The 20,595-nt window shown below is 44.5% G+C and overlaps 1 protein-coding gene across 1 annotated transcript in view; it reads left to right on the top strand.

Moving 5' to 3' along the window:
* Positions 1-20,011, top strand: part of CCDC3 (coiled-coil domain containing 3) — a 33,879-nt gene extending 13,868 nt beyond the window's left edge. Inside the window, exon 3 of the mRNA XM_064421780.1 lies at positions 18,665-20,011. Coding sequence (XP_064277850.1) covers positions 18,665-18,940 — 276 coding nt within the window. The 3' untranslated portion in view covers positions 18,941-20,011. The remainder of the gene's footprint in view (positions 1-18,664) is intronic.
* The last annotated feature ends 584 nt before the right edge of the window (positions 20,012-20,595 follow it).

The following is a 20,595-nucleotide window of genomic DNA, read 5'->3' as shown; positions in this document are numbered from 1 at the left end:
GGGTGAGGAAAAGTCCAGAGCTTGAATGAAGCACTGCAGCATGCCTGGAGTCCTCCTTGCTGTGTGGAGCAGGTGGCTTGAATTTGGCTGGAGCTTATGATGCATTTTGGAGTCTTTATCTTCTAGCTCATAAAGCCTTTTGGATAAAATTTGCTGCGTGCATGAAGGATGTAGAGTTTTGTTTTGTGGATTTAAATCCAATATTCTAAATTGCTTTAAAGCAATTTCTTGTGTTTTGAAATTCTGGAACCTCTGTCTCCTCTTTTTTTTAAATCCTGTGGTCAGTCACGGACTGATTTAGAAAATGGTGCCAAATGTGTAAAAGAAATTTAAAAAAATCTTTATAAATAATGCTAGGAAAAGAGGAAAAAAAAAGAGAGGACACATATGTTATCAATACTCTACCGAAAGGGAACATTGACACAGAAAGCCTTTAACTCCAAAGCTTGTAGAACAACTGGAATAATCTTTCTAAAGCAGTCAACATTACTGGAGCTGTCATGGGGCTGTTTGAATTACTTCAACATTGATTTTAGGGCTTTTTCTGTTTGAACTTGAAGTATACACTGTACATGTGACTCTGAACTTGTTTTTCTATGCATTTTATGATAAATATTCTGGCTTTGGATTGGCTTCTTGGTTGGATGTATTTAAGTATTAGTTGAATGGACTTAAGGAGTTTGTCTACTTCAGTATTGATCTTAGAATGTGAGCAAAGATTGAATTTCATGGCATACAACATTCTGAAGGGCTTCAGCCAACAGCAGAGTGGGGCACAGGAGTCCTTTTGTTAGGTGCTTTATTGTCAGAAGTCCTGAACTGGTGCAAAATGGCAGTTTTGCCAAAAGTTTTCTGAGGAAGTAAAGTAAAAGACTGTCAGCATTCTTCCCTGTCCTCATCCCAAGACCCACAGTATGCTGAGAGATACCTAAGTCAGGTATCCATGGAAGAGTACAGGAAGAGATTTCTAGCTGATGCTCTCCCATTCTCCAGTGTTTTCAGGTGAAGAAGTCTCTGTGGTGAAGTAATTTCCATATATTTATTTCTTTCTATATATTCAGTGACATCCAGTCAATTTATCTTCCATAAAACTGTTCAGCCTTCTATTGAGAATTTTATTGCCTTTTTGATTTGATTTCCAACTTTTAGATTGCTTTCAACCTGTTTCCTACTTTATTATCTGATACTCCCAGTTCTTCTGCTGGAAGAGGTTGTCAGTCTCTGTTTTCTCCCTTCATAGCATTCATGGTTGTGCAGACCTTTATCCTCAACCCTCTCACAGGACAGGACTCAAAATTACAGACCAAGCTTAATGTCTGAGCCTCAGAGAAGGTTGTTCCTCCCCTATCCTGGATAGGAATCAGCTACTGCTAACACTCTGCAATGCAAGTCCTTGAGAAAAGAGGGAGTAAAGCCCCTTCCCTGGCTGTCTGGGACCTCCCACTGCTATTGCCACAGGGAAATTTCAAAGTTTTGCCTAGACTGTTGGAAGTGCCAACAGGGAAAGCAAATATTTGTGTGTAAGACTTAACCCCAAGAAGATTAAGTGCAGATGAATGTCAATAGTGCCAGCAACCTGTGAGAGAAAGTGAAAACTGAGAAGGATGTAAAAACAGAACATGGTTCGGAAAAAAAAAAAAAAACAAGTAGAAAAAGAAAGAATAAAATGCAAAACAGATTAGAAGCAAATCAGGGAGAAGGAAAATTTTTATGGGGCTTTTTGCTTTCCCAAAAAGGGCAGCATGAAGACCAGCAGGACAAGCATTGCAAGAGGGGCTCATCAGTGTCAGCAGGTTGGGAGGTTCCAGGGGTGGGCACGAAGTAGGGAGAGGGTAGAAATGAGGGATGCAGCTTGATGGGATGCTACATGGACAGTAGATGCCTTTGGAAGTTGGGAAGGATCCTGGAGGCAGTGAATATCTTGCACGGTTCCTACCTCTTCAGTCCTGGAAGTCAATTGCTAGCTGGGGAAATGGTGATCCGTGGGAAGAGGTTTGGATTTGTGAAGCTTGGCCCATGTTCTGTGGGAGGAGAGCTGTACTGTTTGGAAAGCATCCATCTTGGGAAAATCATAAGTGGTAGGGCTGTCTAGACTAGTCAGGAAGGCGTGAACAAATATCAGAGTAAAATAGAAGAAGAGAAAAAAAAGAGTGATTCCTCACCTAGAATTAAATGAAGATGTCAGGGAAAAAAAAAAGACTCAAGGCTTCAAAGGATGCAAACAGAAGATGTTCTTAGCTGGCTTTACTCTGAGGTTAACGAGGAGAGGAAATTAGACATGCTCATGGCTGGATTTACATGTCGCTGCTGGAAGTGGGTGGGGAGATGCGTGATAGGAATGTTACAATTAATTATTGTAAATCTCTTCGTAACAACTGTGTGGGCAGCGTGCAGGTGTGTGTGAGGAGCCTGGCAGCCTGACAAAAATGTAATTATTGGTTATGGAGGTAGCAGTGCTCACTCCTTGGCACTTTGTCAATCAGCAGAGTGGTAATTAGCCATTGCTAGGGGCCACGGTGTTTCTCTGAAGAGGAAAGTAGAACCTCCTCAAACACCTGGATGTGGTCTGGGTGAGAGCACGGGGGGAAGTGTGTCTTACCTGGGAGACTGCAATTACAGCAAGGATTTCCTGACTCAGAAATCAAACCAGAACTATTCTGCCTTAAATATTTTTCTTTTTTGACCTGCAGCTTGAAACTGGCAGCAATCTGTGTCCATATAACCCAACCTAAATACAGTGGATTTTGAAAGTGAAGTAGATCATTAATCTTTAGTTAACCAGGGGTCATGATAGATTTTCTATCATTGAAAAAGAGGTTGGAATTCTTTTCTAGGAAAGATATGCACCTGCTGAAGTAATTTGGTGAGCAGAAGGAATGACTTCCAACAATTTTATAGAGGAAGTCTGATATAATCTGGTTTAAAGAGAACTGATTCCTGTTGCCCTCATTGCCTCAGAGTGGACAGCATGTTATTTTTCTAGTTTGGCTGACAGAAAATGTGGGGCTTGGGGCTATACTACCTGTAATGGAGAATTCAGTGTCCGTGTCCCAAAGCCCAGTTTTAGGGATTTCCCTCCCTGTGGGTCATAGGAAATCATGTACAGCCACGTTTACAAAGAAATCTGAACCACAGGAGAGAATAAGAAGCAGCCTTGAGGAGGGTCAGAAGCTGTCCAAGGCACCATTTTCCCAATTTCTACCATAGTGGAGGAGTCAGGGTGAGAAAGAGCATTGCTCTGTGGAGCCTTTTAAAGTTCCCCATCAAATGCAGTAAAACACACTATAGAGCAGCTTTAAAAACAAGGGGAAAACAAAGGCAAATATATCTCTGACAGAGAGTGACAGCCAAGAAGAGCTTGTCAGGCCTGGGTTCCTTCAAAGATGTGCACTGAGCCCTTTCACACTCTTAGTGCTGTTTGCTGAAGCATTAAGGAAGTGGGAAGGCATCCAGAAAACTGGTTCAACTCAGCTGACATGCTGGAGTTTGAAAAGGAGCAGGAAGGAGATGGAGATCTGCAGCACACTGCTGACCTGCCACCAGCTGGGGACACGGTGATGCAAAGCACTGTGCCAAGAGGTGTCCAGCAGCTGCTGAAAGGAATGATGGAATAGCATCTTCTCACAGCTGCTGCAGGGTTGGGGTTTTTTTGGTCCTGATGAAACACAGAGACAGATTTTTGGGGTAGCCTTCAGGAAGCTCTTGACCCAGCTGGCTACAAGGAGTGAAAGTGCCCCACAGCTCTGTATTGTCCTGGAAGACATGGACAATCTGTCACAGTGAATTGATTGTGATTTGTCTGAGCTTCTGAAAGATCTGCAGATGCTGTGTGAGAATTACTTGTGAGCTGCAATACCCGTAGTGGTAAAACTCATAACAGACACACAGGGTGAAGACTGAGGAGTGCTCATTTGTGGTTGCTACAGACATTCTTTGTCATGGCCATGATGGTAACTTTATTGTAATTTAACCACATTTTTAAAGTCCAGGCAACCCACAATTGTAACCACTGTGTCACCACCCAAGATTCAAAACTCAGCTCAGAATCAATGAGGTTATAACTGCATATAACCCATTCCTGCAATTTAACACCAAGGGGGGTTGGCACAAGAAGACAATTACCTATCTTCTCAGGTAATGCAGAATTTATTACAGCAGCCCTCCCTTTTCCTCTTCCCTTTTATGTGGTTTTGTATAGCTCTCACAAACTACGAGTTATACCTAGAAAGCAAAGTAATAAATGAGTTTGAAATATGAAGCCACATTCAGAGCTTTTTTGGATGAAAGTAACTTTGTTAGTTTAGGGTATTGGTCTACTCTGAGAAGTGGTAGAGGTGGAACAATCCTTGTGAAATCTTGCACCTGAACTTCAGGGGCTGAACCCAGTAATTGGATCAACTGATTTTTAAGTGGAATTATCCCTATATTTTTTTGTGTTTTTTTTATTATTGTTACATATGCATCAGTTATAATTGACTGAATTTTTTTTAATAATTAAGCTTTGAAATACCTGGGCATTATTCCCTCAGCTATCAAAGGATGTGACATGCATTTTCAACAGTCTTTATTAAATTTAAGTATTTAAGTCACTAATGTAAAACATGTGTTTACACTTTCCCAGCAATGACACCACTGACTCCAAAAGGCATGACTAAGCTGTCATGAGCTGTTGGACAGATGGCAGCTTCTTTAGCTGCTACCACATTACTTTTGTTCTCCTTTCTGTGCTGTATTCAAATTGCTGCCTGGCCATGTAAGCAAGTCTTGGACTCACAGCCTAGAGTCCATAGCAAAACATCTTCTCTGGTCTGTCACTCTCCAGCCCCAAAACCAAAAGGTCAGCCACATTTCTTGACATTTTTTAGTAGGTCTGAACATCTGTGGAACTCAGTGCAGCTCCAGCCTCTGAGTTGTTCTGGTTGTATCTCAGGAACTCACTTCTGGAGTGTCTAAACAATTTTTACCTGGCTTTAAGGCATGGACAATGATTAGCAGAGCTGGGAGTCAATGTCATTGTATCTACTGAGTTCTTTTTGCTGCTAGACATCTGCCTTCCTTCCCATGTAACTCTGAAACCAATATGCCTGTCTGTCTGTCTGTCTGTGTTTCATGTGTGGTATTGTGGAGAGAGCTCATTACAGAGAAGCTCAAGTGTAGCCAGCACTTAGCTGCAAGTGTAAACATATCATGAATGTCTGTGCTGCATTAGGATCTTTCCAGAAGACACTGAAACACAGCCAAGGTGGCTTCACAGGCTCAGTGTTCTCCCAGCACTTGTTGGTTCAACTGTTCTTTAAAAATGTAAGAATTTGGGAGAGCCTGGATGTCAGCACCAGTAAAGATTTGCAGTGCACCAAGTGGCAGGAAATAGGTGAGTTGGTTTAGAGCTTGAGCCTTCTAGAGGATTTTCATGGAGAGAAACATAGTGAGCTGTGGTAGGAGATGGCTCTGGGGAGCCACTAGCTGCTGTTTCTGAGTTATAATTGGATTTCACAACCCCAGAGCTGCACTGCACATCCATCCCCACCTCCTGTCCTCAGCTGAGTTGCAAGGGGTCTCCATGAGCCCAATGAAACACCTCCAGAGCCTGGAGCTGGCCCACCAGCAAGGATGAGAGGCAAATGTGAAACCAGTTCCATTGCAGGCTTTGCAATGGTTGTGAGGTCTCCTGTTTGAAGTTTCTGCAGTCACGGAGCTCAGGCAAAGCACCTGAGGGAACAAGAGATGTCTTAACTTGCCAGATTTGTCAAATCAGTACAATCCCTATCATGACAGGGAATGAGCCTGGTGAGTAGGAGACACGTGATTTTGCTTGACAACTGTTGGTTCGGTTCACAGAGAGGTTTTGCTGCACAATGAGTGGATTCCTCCCGGAGGAAGCACAGCCAGACTGCTCCAGAGGCCTGTATGGTGTGCACCAGCTCCTAATGGGAACAGAGGGATCCACAGCTGGTCCTTCACACACCTTCTGAGCCCTTTCCCTGTCTGTTTGCTCACCCAAACACATCTTCAGTCTACAGGTACATTCCTCTTGCTCCAGTTGACACATGTGGACACAGCCAACAGTGCAAACCTTTTTGGGGTGTCTCACCTGAGACCTTGAGTTTTAGGCACACAGGTCTCACTGTGGGTTTCTGAAACTTTCAGTTACTTGTTTCTTCTTCCTCTCTATTTTTTCCTTTAAGCCTGTCCACCTGACACCTGCTCTGGCCTCCTTACTGTTCAGACATGGGTCAGCCCATCAGGGTCTGGCATGGCAAATGTGACAGAAGATGTGGAGAAGCACCACATTATCCATGGCTTTGTGAGGCATTTCTGATCCTTTTAGTAGAAAACATGACCATCATACCTTCCAGCTGACCAGCACTGAACGGAATAATCTCAGGATATCAGGAACATCTTTACAGGATCACACCATGGCATTTGCTCTTAAGTTTCCAAAAGCATGATGTCTCAAGCAAAACTCAGCTTTGTTTTGTCCACAGGCAAGTGCAACCTTTGCTTCACTCTCAGTTTGCATCCAAAGCCTTAAAAAAGCCATGGGTTCATCAACATGTTCATGAGTTTTTAGTAAGCTGGGATTCTGCTTTCTGACAGCTCTGTTTAGGCTGACATATGTTCCTGCCCTTTCCATCTGTGCAGGAATGTGTCTCTTCATTTCCATGAAAAGCTCCATGGTGAGGAGTTTCCTTTTATTCCTCCACATATCCTGAATTGCTTCATAAAAGTCACTGACGAAGAGAGCTGGAATTATCTTCAGATTTTGTAACTTGGCTAAAAAAGTCTGGCTGCAAGCTAAATCTTCACGCATAAATCTCAGCCAGGAAATAATTTAGTTTCTCTCTTTCCATCAAAACAGCAAACAACTCGGCCCACTCCCAAACAGTTGCAAAGTTCTCAATGGTAAAAGGGTATTTTAGGAAGGGATTAAATAAAGAAATGTTACTAAGTGGCAGAGTCTCTAGGGTGGGGAGAATGTGGAAGGAAAAACATTTGGAACTATGCAATTTATTAGGATTTTTTTCTGTTTGTTTTTCTTCACTTGAAATGCCTCACAAATATCTGGAGGGAGCAGGATAGATCATCAGTTTGGTTGACTTTCAGTAACACTGACTGCCACAAGAAGTATAGGGGCTGTATTTATTTAGCCAGTACAGGGATGTATTTATTAACAGGATTAAACCGAGCAAGGCAGAAATGAGAGATCACCTGGATGGGGCTCAGATTAAACAAATTGGTCATTCAGTTTTATCAGCTGAGTTTGTGTTGTACTTTACGTGTACTAACCCTAAGCCACATCTGGCTGATGAAGAGAGGCCTCAAATATCTGCAGGAAAGTGTCTTTACCATTCCCTCCCGAGGCTTTGTGCCATGTTCTTGCTGTGCTCCTCCAGATTGGCTCACACTCCCCTTGATTTCTGACCTAGGTAATGAGTGAGAATAAAAGTTTTCTTCCATTCCTGTAAAAATGTATTCTTCTGCTGGCTTTTCTGCTCATTTACTGACCCTTAGCTCCAGAATAATGAGAGGAATGACCATTACCACGTTGTTGCCTAACCCCTTATGCCCATTTTTTTGGTGAATGGTGCTAAAGAATGGTTTGTTTTGTTTTCCATGGCCCAATAAAGACAGTTGTTAGAAGTTGTCCCTTTAATCATGCTTGAAACTTTGGTCTTGGGACCATGGACATTGCTCATGTTTCTGAGCCATGTTCACCATTAACCTTCTTGGATAAGGCAGACTTAAATGCCTTAATCAGTGACATAGAAAGATACAATTTTTATATTGCAAACTTGTATTGACTAAATCCCTCAACACTGGAGGTTCAATCAATCACATGGTCCAGTGATGGGCAATTTGTCCAGGATCCTTACTGAACAATATATTTGCAGATTGCAGGAGACAAAGTTGCAGTTATGGGCAATACCTACCAGCACCTGAGGAAAAACATGGTTTCTGGGCTCATGCTCTGAATTTGCAGAGAGAAGCACTGTGGCCATTGTGAATGCAAGTCAAGCATCTGCTCATGAGTCCTGGCTCTGCTCCTGTCCCATACACACCATTCAGGCTTTGAATAGAGACCTTTCTGATTAGCTTACAATGACTCAGAGACTCTATAAATCACAGTGGTTCTGCAATCCCCATTTTTGGGGACAAGGAATGGAAGCACAGGGAAGCTATTTACTGGACTACTCGCCCCTAACTGGTTACTGTCCTGACTGTAGAGGAGACCTCCAGTCCCATTCCTCTGATTAGGACAAGCACTTTATCTGCCCTCTTTGATGAGGTGTGAAGTGCACGTGTTGCTTAATGAGAACAAGCTGTTCAGATAACACAGAATGATAGAGGTTTTGTTCTTCCAACATTATCATTGCCAAAAGACAGGGCAAGTGTCCTAATTATGGGACTAGACTAGAGCCCATCTCCTGACTTCCTCAGAGTGGGTTTGCCATCTTTTCTTTTTCGTTTTTTTTTTTTTTTTGGCAAATTTAGGCAATTTTTGTGGAGTTGTGTGGATGGTGCCTGGTGTGGGTACTGTGATTGGTACTGCAGGAGGGGTGTGAGGCAATCCAGATCATCTGCTCCTCAAGACTGTCCTTTCCTTGGCCCTTGATATTGGTAATGTGATGCAATACAAAGCTGGTGAAAGTACAGATAACTTCTGTGTCAGAGAAATATGGGAAAAGCATAACAAATTCCACAGAAGAATTTTGGACTGATAGAGAAAATTAATTTCATAATCATCTTTAAAGCCTGTGCATACACAAACAGTAACACAGCCTTACAGGGGGATGCATTTGCTGCCTGTCCCTAAGTATTTGGCCAGGAACAATAGCAGATTTTACAGGTAAAAAGATATAACAGCAGGATATTATGAGATTTTTCAGACCTCAGTGCAGTTATTCACAAAAGAGCCAAACCCCAAGGCAGTCCATGATTGAACTGTAGCTCTAAGGTATCACCATGTGCTCACTGTGCAGTGGTGTGGCACTTGCTATGTAATTATCTCTCTCCAGCACAATTATTAACATAGGATTACACATTTGAGAGCCACCACTGCAACATTAACCAGCAGTGGGGTGTGTGCTCTATAATTTACATGCTTGGAGGGAAGAGTTCACCACAGGGCATCCTCCAGCCCTGTGAGCATTTTGTCCTGTGTAGCTGAGGCTGCAATCCTACTTCTCCTGAAGTCAGACTGGAAAGAGTGCTCCAGGCTTGTGTGTATGGAGAGGCCTGACTCATGCTTCCCTTATGACCTTATTTTCTGCAGGCATTGTAGCCAGCCCTGTGTGAAAAGCTTTTCCCTGTATAAGGCAGTAAGTTGTGCAGCACTTGGTGGGAGTTTCTGGTGCTTCTGTATGAAACGCAGCAAAGCAGCAGGGAGAGAATTTAGCCACTAAATATGACATTGGATTTCAAATATAATCCTGTATTTCCCTGAGCCTGTATTTCTGTTGAGAATTGAAATACTGGCCCAGGAATAGAACCTGATCTGAGGAATTGTACTGGAGTGAAAACAGCTTTTGTCTCCTATAGAAACAGTCATTAATGCCCCAAATGCTTAGGGCCATTTGAGCACATGCAAGCAGGAGGGTGGTTCCCTAAATACATTTTTCCTCATTGAAAACTGCCTATTTGCCAAATCCTGCCATCTTCAGAGCAGCCTGTTGCCCATTTATCTCACCCAGGGTGGTCTGGGGCCCTTTCAGGATTTACAGCCCACGCAGCAGCCGGAGCTGTGGACAGGCTGCTCTGGGCTGCCTGGTGGGACAGGAATATCCCTGAGTAGCAGCCAGATGTTAGTGCTTGGAGCTTGTTGTTCAGAGCTGCTCATCAGTCTCTCAGGCATTTGGTCCCTTTCTCAGCACTGACATTATTCAGAGAGCGCCTGCAGATCACAGATGTTTGTTTTTCACCAAGGCTTTTCCACTTCATGCCGTGGCAACCTGTGGCACTTCCGTGCTGGAATGAGGGGTGGACCTGGTCCCCAGCCCTGCTGGCTCTGTCCTCAGCCCTGCTGGGACGGGGCACAGCAAACAGCTCCTTGCTGAGGTCTCCTCTGTGCTCTGGGCTTGCAGAGCAGCTCAGGAGCAGATGCAGATGCCTTTTGTCAAGCCCGTGTGTTTCACCCAGCCTGACTTCAGTGCTGCTGCCGTCATTTCCATGCAGGATTCACAAATCCCTTCCTGCTTGCAGGGAAAGGCTTCATTAGAGCCTCTTGTCCTGCTCCTGCCATGACAGGGGCACCTCCACTGCGTGCGTAAGCACTGTGCTGGAGTTGTTTCCGTACTATTCAACTCAGTTTTAGTGCCTGATTCCCTGCTCTAAATTAGTTCCTCTGACTCATCCTCCAGAGGAATTTCTGTCCCTGTAAAGACTGTAGAAAAAGACCAGAAATCCAGTGTTTCCTACCCAGGAGTGAGGTTACCTATTTTAGCAGGGTGATGCAAAGACCACCACAAGGGACCCACTAAACACAGATAAATACAAGTCTGAGTGTGGTCCCCGTGCTTTTCTGAACCCAAACAGACTTAGAAAATAAGGTGAAATGTCTCCAGAAGTTCCTATGGATGCTCAGGAGAGATGTGAGCATTCCCCCATCCCCAGTGGCACCTTAGGGCAGCAGGTTGCCCTGGGGCACCTTCAGTTTCTCTTAGGAATCCAAAAGCCAGGCACAGCAGCAGGGCACGCTCAGGGCTTCCAGCTGAGCTTTCAGCCAAGGAAATCCTATCTGTTTGTAAAGGCAGCTGAGCTGCAGCAGCTTGTGTGCAGTGTGAAGCCAACACATCCAGAGCACAGGGATTTATAGGGGAGCTTGACTTTTATAGATGTTGCATTAACTTTAAACATTTGCCTTTCTCAGCGTGGGTTCTCCCACTGTGCATATCCCCCTGGATATGATATATTGTCTGGGGAGCAGACATGGCCTCAAATTACAGTAAATGTCCATTTCTTTGCTTTCTTGAGAGGCAGCATTTAGTGCATTGCAGTCAGACGGTGGCCATTTGCCAATACCCACTCACAGTCTGCTGGGATTTGCTCGGCTTCTCTCTTTCCCCATTTTGACTTATAGGTGACAGAGAAACAAAGGTTCTCTTCATATTATACACAACGTTTATTTTATTGTGTATTTACTGATCCCAGTTCTTCCCTCCTCAGTGACAGAGGATGTGGGCTCTGAGCATTTTCACTCTGAACCTGCTGAGGGGTACAGGGAGGTCTGGCATGGCCTCACCCCCAGGAGGTTCTGGGTTCCTTAAGACCTTAATCAACCTTGTTTCCATGTGTCCCCTGTTCTCCCACAATCCATGTCTCCCACCTGCTCTTCTGTACCCCTTAGGTCCCTGTTTAAGTAAACCTCAGCTTATAGACATCCCTGCAGCACTTGCCACGCCAAAACATCAGTCACCTCTGTCAGGACTCCCAGGGAACTCCACAAGTTGTAAAACATTAGACTGAAGTAAATCATACTTTATGTAAAGACCCCAAACCAGGTATAATGCTACTTTAAACCAGTGTTGCTCTCATGCAAATTCATACTGGTAAAGATAAATATTTTTCTTCACCATCTGATTCTGGTTCTCAGCTTCAGCTGCATCTGGGGATGGTATATTTGGATAAACTGTACTTCCCTCTCTGCTACTATGCTATAAGGTATATGCCCTCTGCTTGACAGAAACACTAAAATTTTCTAGAAGCTGTTGTAACACAAGGTAAAGATCAGTTCATTCAAAAATTTCAATAAATAGGAGCAAATCATAAGATGCTGTGCTGCTCTGATCAGCATTTTCTCCTTTCCCTGAGTTCCCATCAGTGAGAAGCAAGGACACAATACACTTTGATTTTGGGTCTTGCTGGTTTTATCCCTTCCTTGGTATTTAATTAGTCTCTGTGTGTATGTGTGGGGGGAATGGTGACCTAATCCTATTGAAATACAAGCCAAGTAAAACAAGTTTAGATGGAGACATGGTCACACAGCAACTTTCAGTCAGAGAACAATACACTTGGGGTAAGGTATATTAGCAAAGTAGTTTTAGGCATGTCAGACCTCATTGGTGTTATTGTGAGAATAGTAATACTAGGTGGGAAAAAGCTAAGTTGAAAATTAAAGTGGATAGCAAGTTTTGGTAACTTCGGTAGCTGTGGTAATGGAAATGTTCTGTACATATTGTTGGGGAAAAAAGCCTCTCACAGAGATTTTTAAAGCCCCGCTAAGACTGCAATCACTCTGAGACAAAAAGAAAAAAAGAAGAAGAAAAAAAATGAAAAAAAAAAGACTCTGTAATTTGGACATTTTCAGTGTTCAGGCAGAGCAAAATTCAGAAATCTCTGAAGCAGCCTGTCTTGTAAGGTAGACTTAAACACATATTTGCTTGTTAAAACCACGGAGAAAAGATTTTGTTTGTCTTTCCTCAAAACATTTTCCTTTAAGCTCAGCTGGGCAGTGCATTTTAACATTCAGGATCACTTGCCTATAACTGAGCAGCTCCACCCAGACCTGCCCTGTGTGCCCCTGCCCAGGAACAGGGCAGAGGTGCATTGGGAATGCCCACAAGCCACGAACAAAGGCATTTGCTCGGGCTGTGTTCTGCCTTGCACAGAGCTGTGCTGCAGAGCCTGTGAGCTGGCTCTCCTTGCAATGAGCTCTGGACATGCCCTGTGGCAGGGCTGGAGAGCCAGGAGGGGTGTCCTGGCTGCTGCCTCTGCTTTTGTACACCATGGAGAACATGTGCCACCCCAGGGCTCCTTACTCCCCTGCCAGCCTGAGGAGTTTTGGTGGAGAGAGTCTGAGGAGGGTGATGTGAGTCTTAGCAAAGAGGCTGGCAGAGCAAACCTTTGAGGGCTCCAAGACCCTCTGCATGCCCAGCCCTGACCCAGGTACACCTTGCTGGGAGCTGGGAGCGCTGCTGCGGCTGGGAGGCTCCTGGGAATGCAGAAGGCACACGGGATGGGGCAGGTGGGGCTGAGCACCGAGCTCGGAGGAGGAGCGGGAGCTCGGCTGCTCCTGCTGAACTGCTCAGTCCGAGACCTGCCCGCAGCTCCGCTCCCAGTTCAGCGCCGCATTCCTGCGGCATCCAGGGAAGCGCCGGGAGGAAGGAGCTCAAAGGAAAGGGCGAGAGCAGCCTGTGCCTCCCTGGCTGCTGCGAGGCCAGCGAGCAGAGGAAAGGAACTTGGAGATGCCCCAGAGTGAGGTCGTACCCTCTTGGTTTGTTTTTCTCTTCCTGGAGACCTTCTGTCTCCCACTGGCTGGGCAGGGAATTTAGGGATTTACTGTCATGACTGACTTATCTGCTCACTTGGCACGAGTGAGGTGCCTGTGGTAGGCAGTCTGGCTCATGCCCTACACCTTTTTTTTTTCCCCTTTCTTGTCTTGATTAGTGTGGTTTCTATACTTGCCACACCATTGACTTTTTTCCTTCACAAGTACAGGGAAAAAGGTGTTGATCCCTTCCTGGCCACTGGCAGTGACTGTGACGACAAATTCCCAGCCCCATTTCCAGTCCTGGCAGAGGTGACTTGGTGTGACTGTCACTTGCTATCTTTGCTTCCATCCTCTCAGCAGCTTCCCAGGCTTCATGGCTCTGAGTGCCAGGGGAAAGCAATGCCTCAGGACCAGCTCTAGGTGTGGTTTTGGGGCAAAGGACCTCTCTTCAGGTACCTCCATGGAAGTGCCCCGTAATGACCCTGCATCCTGTAAAACCACCCCCAGCCAGAGCAGGGGTGGGAGGGCTGTGAGTTTGAAGGAGAAGTGTGTGCTTTTGAAATGGATGCCAGCAACACTGCAGATGAGAGCCACCAGCAGTTCAGATACCTTCGCACCAAGCAGTGATTTGATACAGGCCAGGACAAAGCTCTTTTTAAAGACTCCCAAGTGCACATGGACATGGTTTTGGGTTTGTTTCCAGGGCAAGTTTCTCCAAAATCCAAGAAAATTATCTGTACACTGCCCTTGCAGCCTGCCTTGGGAAGTCAGTGCCATTCAGATGCCATTTGATGGGACTCTTGGTGACATCCATTCCAGTCTGAGATAGTTTTCAAGGCAGGCCTGCCTTGGGAAGTCAGTGCCATTCAGATGCCATTTGATGGGACTCTTGGTGACATCCATTCCAGTCTGAGATAGTTTTCTAGGCAGGAGTCTCCAAAGGTGATCCACCTAAGGGAAGTGTCTAAGGTAGGCAAGACATCTCCTCTAGGATGTGCCCATTGCTCCCTGATGACTGTTGGGAATGACAACTTGCCTTGACTAAGCTGCATCTAAGGAGCTTAAAGAGAAAATCTGCTTTTAGTGAGGAGTGAAATGAGGAAGAAGAACATCTTGAGAGTGGATGTAGGCTGGCAGAGGCTTCCTGTATGCAGTGGTTCATACCCCAAAGAAATCTACATCTCTAATATTTCGAATGAACTGGAGAGCTGTGCTACAAACATTGCATTTCTTATGGCAAATGCTGACCCAGCATTCAGCAAGGTAACAACAGCCACAACAATTTCTTTCTCCATCCAGGTCCTGTGCATCTTGCTGATGCATATGAAGTCCTAGGGTGAAATCCCAGCTTATCTCCATTAATGCCAGTTATATGGATATGTCCTAGGGACCCCAATTCTGTACCTCTGAAAGTGCTGTTCCTGCAGCAAGGAAAGGTGGTTTAACTCAGCACTGTCATGTCCCCACCACTTCACCCAACACGATGCTTTAACAGCGCTGACAGGGACTTTTCCACACTTCAACACGAGTGTTAGTCTTGGCTGAAAAACCCCAGTAACTGGAGGTTAAGTCACTCCATCCCAAACCCAATACTCCCCTCTGCCAGACCTCCCCCATTATTCTTTGATTCCTTGTCTTTCTTTCCATGCAACACACTCACTTCCACTGGAAAGACTTTTAGGTAGTGGGACTCCAGGGTTTTTTAGCAGTGCTGCCATAAGGAGCATGCATGAGGAGATAACTGAGACTCAACATCTCTCCCTTGGGTAGGTGAAGAGCAAGACTTGGGTGCCAATGCTGGGCTTTGAGTGATTGGAGTTCTGTAACACCAATTTCAATCACTTATGGACATTTTATGGTGTATGATCACTACAATCACACTCTTATCCTTATGCTACCTTTATCCACTGTGCCCTCAAACCAATTTTACAGAAGGTGGGTGTTGGTCTGTCAATAAGAAAAATGTGTATATATATAATTTCAGGATGTTTAGTAAGGTGTTTGCATGCCTAAAATGTAATGATTCAAAATTAGTTTGTTGGGTTAATGATTGGATTGGATGATCTTGGAGGTGTTGTCCAACCTCAATGTTTCTGTGATTCTATTCTATTTATTACAGTGCTGATTTCTTTGGCAGATTTTGTAAATCTAGATATGGTGAAACTTTAAATTTGGTATATTTGTGATATTGTCTCTCAGACATATACTCAAACATATTTAATAAGCAGTTTCACAGCTGTAGGCTGTCTGGGATAAATCCTCAGGATCTGTGTGGTTCCTGTGCCACCCTTCCCATTACATCTCTGGTACTGCTCTGAACTTGAGTGTACCACTGCTGAGCATGCCTTCCTAACAAAACTGTGGAACAAACAGACATGCAGACAGATCTTCAGATCAGACAACTCTTCTGAATTATGGGTCATTAGGGATTTCAAATTTTGAAGAGAATTTGGAAAATGACCTATAAGGTTTTGCCTAAGGAGCCATTTCCTAGTCCTTCTCTTCATTTCCCAAGCATCCAGGTAGCAACTTGGACTGGGTAGCTGCTCACCAGCTTGTTCAGCAGCTGGGCTGGTTATCCAGGCTGTGCTGAGCTCACAGCTGTCACAGCTACACAGTTCTCAGCACCAGCTTGAGGATAACTTGGTTGCAGCCAGGTGAATCACAGCTCCAGCAGTAACAGCAAGGGCAGGACAGCACTCACATTTAAACATCATCATCATCATCACCACCATCATCATCATCCCCACTGCAGAGTCCTGTGACAAATGCTGTTTGTAACCAGCCAGTGAGAATGAGAGGACTCCACCTTGTTATTTTTCCCTATGCAGAAGGAACAAAGTGTTTATTTTCCTGCTGGTAGTCCTGCAGTTGCAGGCAGGCATCCAGTTATCAAGCTGGGCTCTTCCTATCACCTACCCTGTTGGCACACAAAGCCCTGCATGTCAGATAGTGCCTCATTTTTTTAGAACTGTGCTGTTCCTGTGATGTCTCTGGATATCTCCAGATAATTTAAGCCCTGAGCTGTGTGTTTCAGACTGGAGAGTGAGGACTGTAGAAAAACAGTATAAGCAAATGAGCTGGTTAGCTTTTTGATAGTGTTTGAGAAGTTTCTGAGTGGCTCTGTAGAGCAGGTCTACCTCTGCTGACAAAGGACCAACCTCAAAATGTTTGGGAGTGTCTCTGGGATGAGGATAATTCTATTCCTGATGTTTGCTGTTCCCCATCAGCCAGCCTAGACAAATGAAATGCACTTGGGTTCACACAACCTCCCACTTCAGCTGCATGAAGTGTTTGTTCCTCTGCACTGGACTCTGGCATAGGCCATGCCTATCACTGCATCCATGGAAAATGCAGGAAATCCCTTGTGAAGTAGAGTTTCCACCTCATGTCTTCCCAACAAACATATTTCCCTAACTCAGTGTCCTCCTTTACGGGGATTTAAATTCAAGAATTGTTCTGCTTGAGGTTTTGCAAGGATTTGGCAAACACAAAAGCCAAGATGTGCTGGCTGTTTTCAAAGACCACGTGGATTGAGCAGCGATTAAAACCAAACTCTCTCCTTTTCAGCACAAGTTCTGGCCCTCTATCTGTGAGCTCCCATCTCGCTAGCATGCATTTATAAAAGAGCCCTAGAGAGAGAACAGTTGGGGCAAGAATTTGCCATATAGCAAAACCCTGCAGTGCTTTTGCACAAGGAACAAGAGCTTCCAAGGGAGTGGAAGCAGTTGCTGTGTTTGTGTTGACTGGCCATGGTTTCCCACTGCTGGGGGTTTCCAAAGCAAATGAAATGTTATTCATCAAGGCAGGCTCCCTCCCCAACTTTCAGTTGTTGAAAATACTACAAAGTAAGATGGAAAGAAACATGTAATCCTTCATCATCACAGTCAGGATTTACTTGTTTATTTAGATTCCCTGTCTGTTCCAAATGTTCTGCCAGAGAAAGCCCATCCAGACTCCAGGAGTGCTTGACACACATAGAAAAATTTCTAGATATATTTAGAAGATAAATGCAGCAGAATCCAGTCCTCACAGTGCAGCAGCAAGATGAAAGTCCCACATGCGCAATAAAATATCTCAGGATGGTTTTTGTAGGACAAAAAAAAAGCAGGAGGCACCTGAGGAGAAATTGATTTTGATGTGAATCTTCTAAATCAGAAACTTTTTGGTGGAGCTGTCCTTGAGCTCCAGATACCTTCTCTTTTGCTGCCTGGAAAATGTGTTCCAGGTAGAAAAAAATGGAACTTGTTGTCTTTGTGGTCAGTAAAAGCAGAGAGTTGTGTTCAGAGGGTGATTCCTCCCTCTGCCCTAGGAGGTGCAAATCAGCCCCTGGAAGGGTGTCTCTCCCTGCAGACACTGCAGGGGAAATGCAAAGAGAGGAGCCCAGACCTGAGCCTCACTTTTAGCTGCTTAAGGGAAGGCAGCTGAATCCCATTCTGAGAGAGCTGTGTGTTGGGAACTGACCACTCAGCAGCCCCAGCTGGTGTTTGCCATCCCACTCCTGTTGCTGCACCTTCAAACAGGAAACCAGTTAGACCATAAACATACCCATGAGATAAGAGAGGTCTTTTGGGTCATCCCAGGATGAGGTTGTAGAAGATGAGCACTTGTCCAAAGATGTTTTGCAGATGTACCATCACCCAACCCAGTGGATTTGACAATGCCCTGTGAGCTGTTCTTCTAGTGATGCCTTGGGGGCAGCACCTTTGAAACCACCTGTGTTTTTTATTTCCTATCTAAGAGCCACTGGCATGAGTGAGCATCAAGAGCTTGATGTCCCTTCTGGGGGCAATATTGCAGTAAGTTGTATGGGGTAGAGTGGGAGGGGCAGTTTTCAGGCAATGACCCCCTAAATAATAACTTCTGTTAAAGTTATGGCATCATGGATGCTCCTAGAGGCTGCTGAGATATTGCCCTCTAGGGTTTTGTCTTAAACAAGCCAATACAATGAGGTGTTTAAGACACCTCTGTTTTTGGAAAAGCAAAATAACCAGTTCTGCGTTTGGCAGGTGCTGTCCTTATTTCACATGTTGACATAAAGAGCAAAGAGCAGGCTCTTATCAGAATCTGGGGTTTCTGAAGGGCTGCTAAGCTGAATCAAAACTAGAGTTTTCCACAAGTGACACCCCTTGACCCAAACTCCAGTTTAGTACCAGAATTAGGGCAGCCTTTCTCCATAAATTCGATGTAGCCTCAGTGCACTGGACAGACCTGACAAAACAGTTCATGAAAGTAATTTTGAATCACTAGTATCATCAAGATCTACAATTTTGGGTCTTAACTAAATCCATAAGTGAAAGAGAGGATTTTACTTAAAAGGATATAAAAACAAAGTAAAAATCCCCCCCAAAAAAGCATTCGGCTTTGGAAAAGTTGTGAGGTGTTTTCTGCAAAGCCTGATTTAACCCTTGCTGTGATAACTTTTTGTGCAAAGCTCACCTGCTGCTGTCCCCACAGCTCATGTGCTCCTCGGTGCAGAAGGCCCTGTTTGAGGAGGAGGACAGGGTGAAGAAGCTGCAGCAGAAAGTGGCAGCGCTGGAGAAGCGCAACAAGCAGCTGCGAGATCGAGTGAAGAAAGTCAAGAGGTCCCTCCGGCAAGCCAGGAAAAACTCCAGGCACATGGAGCTGGTGAACAGAAAGCTCAGCGAGAAACTTTCCTCTGCAGGTGGTCAAATCCCCTATATTAACTCTTTGAAGCAGGAGAACTCCCACGGTACCTACCTGAAAGTATAATGCAAGGGTAAGTGCTCAGGCCATGGCAGTGGCGAGTTTTGTCTGCATTAGATCAGGGTCTGGCCCTCACGCCTTCTCTATGCTGTGCTTCAAACCTTGCATGGAAAATGAATCTGAACTTGCTTTAGACACAGTGCCAGATGAAACAGGGATGCCAGCTGGATTTGGCACGGCCCAAAGCCAATGTTCTCAGTGGACACAGGGCCCGACAGTCGCCTGTGCTTCTCCTCCCTCTCCCACCTCCACCACCAGCTTTAGGTTGTCTTTGATGGAAGTGCCAGCCCAGACCTCTGGGCCATTGCAGGCACTTGACACAGAGCTTTTCCTGCCAGTTTTCCTCTTCCTCATGGGCTGGGCAAGCCAGGCTTGGGATCTGGAGAGGAATGGGGTGGGAAGGATGAAGGCATGATGCTCTTCACTCCCTTACCACTCCCAGGCTCTCAGCCTTGCTTGAGCTTGACTGAAGTCTACATCCAGTGCCTGGGCACAGGCTATGTCTGAGACTCAGACAGTTTGTGCCTCTCTTCAGCACAGAACATAGATGTGCTCAATCTGTCTTAACTGTCTTTGTTCCTATATATCTTTAAATATTCTAAATTGAATATATAACAACTTTTATTTTTCCAAGAGTGCCTCAAAGCTCCCAGTAACTCCCTCAGGTGCCTTTATCACTGGTCAGCCAACTGGGTTGGAAACCACATCATTTTGGGACTGTGTCTAAGACCTAATCCTGCAGTCAGGAGTGGACTTAGCCTATGAGTGGGTGTTGGATCAGGCCCAGCAGGCAATTTCAAATCCCATTCTCAAGCAGGTTTAAGTTGCAGTGTGGACAAAGCTTCAAGTTTTGTAGTCACTGAGGTATAATGGAGGTTGCTGGGCAGCCTCACTTAGTTACATTTACAACCTGTAGAGACCACATCAATATCAACTGGGCATTAAAAATTTAGGTAGTTTATATATGTATATATTTTAAAATCCTATAGAAAATATTTTTATTACACATTTGATATAGTCTAATTTCTTAAAATATGAAGTAAAACCTGTTTCTTGGTTATCTGGTAAAAAAGAAAAGACCATCATATCCTTTATTAGGTATTTACAAAGTGACTTCTGCTCAAGCAGGATGGGTTTAGGCCTCAGTATCTGTGGCTGATAATGTTAATATTTGAAACTATCCCTGCACTTGGAAAAGCCCATATCAGCTTTCAAATGGGAGCTTCAGTCCAAGCAGAACAAGAAGCTGACTCTCATTACCTTCCAGTTCTGCTCGTTTTGGAAATACTTTTTTTTTTTTTCCCTTCTTAAAATAATATTGGCATTTTTTAAGATTCTGACTCCTCCACAAGCTCGACTGGTTTCAAAGGCTCCACCTTCCACATCACCACAATTTGAACTGTTTTCTGCTGGAGTCAGCAATGCTGTTTCCTGAGAGTAACTACAGAACTTAGTTCAGAAGATCAAGAGATCTTAACTCCAAAATTTAAATCCATAGAAAAGTAACTACTTTTTATTGTTTTATTTTCTGACTTCTAAACTGCTGTTTAAACAAATGAACTGGGATAGGTATTAAAAGCTAGTGTTTTAATTTTTTGTTAAGAAAAATATTCCCTCCGGTATTCATTCATGTTTTATAAGTGTTTGTATAAAGCTGAGAA

Source organism: Passer domesticus, chromosome 5 (genome assembly GCF_036417665.1).
Source record: "Passer domesticus isolate bPasDom1 chromosome 5, bPasDom1.hap1, whole genome shotgun sequence".
In the NCBI taxonomy this organism is placed as follows: Eukaryota; Metazoa; Chordata; class Aves; order Passeriformes; family Passeridae; genus Passer; species Passer domesticus.
Note: the sequence above shows the minus strand (reverse complement) of the source record. Positions and strands in the feature narration are given on the sequence as shown.